This window comes from Necator americanus, chromosome V, assembly GCF_031761385.1.
Source record: "Necator americanus strain Aroian chromosome V, whole genome shotgun sequence".
Lineage (NCBI taxonomy): Eukaryota > Metazoa > Nematoda > Chromadorea > Rhabditida > Ancylostomatidae > Necator > Necator americanus.
Genome location: NC_087375.1, coordinates 1 through 3,912, shown reverse-complemented (window position 1 = coordinate 3,912; position 3,912 = coordinate 1). Strand labels below are relative to the sequence as shown.

The following is a 3,912-nucleotide window of genomic DNA, read 5'->3' as shown; positions in this document are numbered from 1 at the left end:
GAAACTGCTCAGATGTTTTCTTCTGAAATTGCTTTTTCGTTTGCGCTTACGCCTTTCTGGAACAAAAAGCTGGTTCCTATGCATTTTTGAAATTCCTTGTTCTCTATTTATCGACTTCTTATTTTGTTGCTATTAAACACCCAAAAGAGTGCTTTTAGACAAGTTATTTTCCACCAGTATTTTTTCCTTTTTTTATTTCATTGAGTTCTGAGTCATTGGCACAAAGAACATTTCAGCAGTCCCCAAATATGCTCAATTATTGCCTATCTTGTATTTTTTTCCACTTCTTAAACTGAATGTGAGCACATCCCTCGGTACAATTCGGAGCTATGAAATAAATCGGCAGCGTAGTCTTATCAACCAAGGATCAATGTCATGCCAGTCTAATAAAATGAAGCGTGCTTAACGTGGTTTCCTTGTAATCAACACAGTTTCGAATCAAAAGATACCACTTGATTTTTTACAAAAAAAGAATTGCAAGTGTTCTTACTGAATCAAATTTAATATCACCAACGTAGCCATAAGAGTTGATTTTCTTGTCAATGACCTTGGAGGAAATGTACATGGGACCTCAACACTTACGTCAATGGCAGATAAAGTAAAATAAGCTTAGAAATCTTAGGAGATTTTCACTATCAGTAGTTATTTTGAGGTTGTCGATGAGATCAAAACTGCTGGTGGCTAACTACGACAGTGTAGAATTCGGCAAAAAGATTGTAAAAACTGCCATTCATGCTTTTGGCTAGTCGGTGGGTAAAGTAATAAATTTGTGGATCATTGGGACGAAATAGTTTACAGATATTGTAATCAGTAATGTTGGAATTCTTCGTGATGTTTCGCTTGTGAAAATGACGGATCTCGACTGGGGTGAGGGGACGTTCCTCGTCAATGAAGAGCAATGAATTGTAACCTTATCTACTTCCAGACTTAATTTTCAAAGTTCACGTGAAAGGAGCTTATACCAAGACGAAAGCAGCTTGGCCGTATATGAGGAAGTGGAACTACGGAAGAATTATTGTGACGTCATCAATTGCGGGCATCTATGGAAACTTCGGTAAAACGAATTACGCAGCTGCTGAGTTTAACCAAGTAGAATCTCGCGTTGTCTGTGGTTGTGATCATGGATCATTTGTCCAGGGTCCGTAGCAATCCTTTAGCTAAATAAGACACAAACGGTCATCGTCGAGTCAGTTTTTGAAAAGTAGTGATCCGAAATGAAACGTTTCAAGGAACTAAGGATCCTTCTTACAATCTTCTACCTGCTTATTCCGCAAAAAAAAAGTTTCCAACTACAAGATCCAACGAAGCAATGAGGGTTTGGATTTTTTTCAAAGGAAATTACTGAATTGAGCTACCGAACAGAGAAAAAATGAAGCGAAATACTCTCCTTTTTTGCCCCCTTCTCTTTAATTTTGCCTTGATACTTTAATCTCCAATGGTTACCGATACGTCGCCAGCTAATTGCTTTCTGCATCTTGTTCATTGACGCTATTTCTTCAAAACATTGAGAACTCAACTCTCAGATGATGCTTAATGTATCTTCAGGGTAAATTCTGCAAACTAATTCTCCTGACAGCGGCATCAACCAGGCAGTAAGCTTTACCCCTAGGCTAAAGTAATAAGTTAAATTACCTGTCTAGAAAATTATTCTTCCCAGTTATTTGCTTCACCTTCCCCTCAACAAGGGTTACTACGAGCACACGATATTGAAAGCTTGGTACTAAAAATAGTAATATTCTAGCGAAGATACTAGTTTGTATAGATGATTACGTCAGTTTTCAAGCAAAGTCTGCCCTTGTTGGATTTTCTAATTCCCTAGCTCAAGATAGAGCAAAATACAATATAGTTGTAAACATAATAATCTCAACAGCCAAATCTCGCCTAACTCAAAAAGCACTTCCAGAGGTGCGTTTCTCACCAGTGAAAGCCAGCAGTGTTGAGTGCTAATTTTCGGTCCATTATCGAGGTTTTGAAGCCAGAATATGTTACTCCTGTGGTTGGATACCTTTGCTATGGGTCCTTCAACAAGAGCGGCAATGTTTCGAAGCCGTCAGGGCGGTATGGAACACGTGTTTTCACCGATCTCATAGAATATTTATTTTAGCATTTTTTAGTGACTACTTGTACTATCGATCAGCTGGAAAGGTTGTTCGTAATGCGAAGGCTGAACATGGTAAGAACGTCACCATTCATTCGAATTCCTTTCAGACAAACCCATTATTTTCAGTTCGAGATAACTGGAGCCAAATCACCAATATGTAGAACGTCCAGCATTTCGATAACATGAAAAATTCTGATGAGAGAACTAATGGGGATTATGATATTGAGGAAAATGGAGTGAGGTCAAGGATCAGCTAAAAGTCGATGCTTGATGAGTTGGTACAATTCCAGTCAGATAGCTGCAACGTCCAACAAAGTTTTTTCTTCCAATCCAGCGATTTCAGCAAGACCGTTCAGCTGTGAAAAACATAAAAACAATTATTCTATATATTTTGACCGATGGAACGAAAGAGATTGGGAAGTTCAGTGAGTTCATATGTGTAGTTCATAAATTGTAGGGTTTCAGAAGCAGTCAAAACACAAATTTAGCACTCGACTTCAAGGGCTCCTCCATCGGATTAAGGTTATGTTAAAAAAAATGGAAAGAGGCCTACAGTTACTGTGACGGTGTCCGGCGATGACTTCTTCAATGTAGCTAATGAAAAGCCGAACTCACCGAAGGTGATACAATCAATATCATCAATAGAAGAAAATATTATTGCATATCAGATCAAAAACGAAGAAATATGAATTTAGGCATTCATGAGTGGAAAACTCAAGGTGAGAGGAAATGTGATGCTTCTACAAAAACTACGGACAATTCTGGAAAAGAAGAGGAAGTCGAAGCTCCAGTTGTTGACGCTTCTGATTCGTTAATTATTTCTAATCGAGATAATAACAATAAATTGACATAACTTTGTACTAATTGGACACTATATACACATCAGTAATCTGGTAAGCTTCTATTCCGTTACTGATTTGAATTAGGGACGAATCCGCTGTCCATTTTGGCGGACAATTTCTAACAAACATGTACTGATTTTATTACTATTGGCAGAGCAAGTGAAAGTTTCGTGTTATGCAATTTTTTAGTATACGCGAGGAATGCGAGCGTATACAATAAAATCGTCGGGTTAAACGGATATTTATTTGCCTCAATCGTGTTTTTGGCGACTTTTTACCACAGTCACGGATGCGCGTGCAAAAGCTTGAAAATGATACTGTTAAAATTTACGTGGAGCAGTATCCCGCTTGTGAATAAACCATTTCCAGATTTTCCAACAAGAGGTCAGTGTTAGTTCATGCGAAACTTCTGCTAGGACTTAAGAGAATATGATTCGTTATAGTAATGCCTAACGATGCGCACTGCCGAAAGCATGAGAAACCTCAATGCGGTGCAACAAATCGAATATCAGCAACTCACCTTTAAGTCATCTGCACGAATATCGTAATCGTTCAAATTTCCATACCTAATATGAATTGTAAGCATGAAATTTGTAACATTTTTTCTTCATGTTTACATCAAACATAAAAAGCGGTTTCTGTAAACAACAGTTCTCATCAATTGATAGTGAAAAAACAGCACTCTTAGAGATATTTCAAAGTTGGTGGGAATATTCGTTTAATCTCATTGTGATGAATCTTGCATGGTATTGTCAAGGAAACGAAAAAGAAAGAGTCACCGTGCTATAATACCGCGCATAGTCCTCTGTACGTGTGCGTGTGTGCGTGTGTGTGTGTGTGTGTGTGTGTGTGTGTGTGTGTGTGTGTGTGTGTGTGTGTGTGTGTGTGTGTGTGCGTGTGTGTGTGTGTGTGTGTGTGTGTGTGTGTGTGTGTGTGTGTGTGTGTGTGTGTGTGTGTGTGTGTGTGTGT

The 3,912-nt window shown here is 38.4% G+C and overlaps 2 protein-coding genes across 1 annotated transcript; one reads left to right on the top strand and one right to left on the bottom strand.

Moving 5' to 3' along the window:
- The window catches only part of RB195_012525 (uncharacterized protein), a gene marked incomplete at both ends in the record, with an annotated part of 7,185 nt that extends 3,273 nt beyond the window's left edge, over positions 1-3,912 (bottom strand).
- Positions 849-2,287, top strand: RB195_012526 (uncharacterized protein; the record flags this gene model as incomplete). Its single annotated transcript, XM_064201933.1, has 4 exons — positions 849-867; positions 926-1,054; positions 2,115-2,173; positions 2,228-2,287. 4 exons carry the CDS (start codon positions 849-851, stop codon positions 2,285-2,287), a joined length of 267 nt encoding a protein of 88 aa, XP_064057813.1.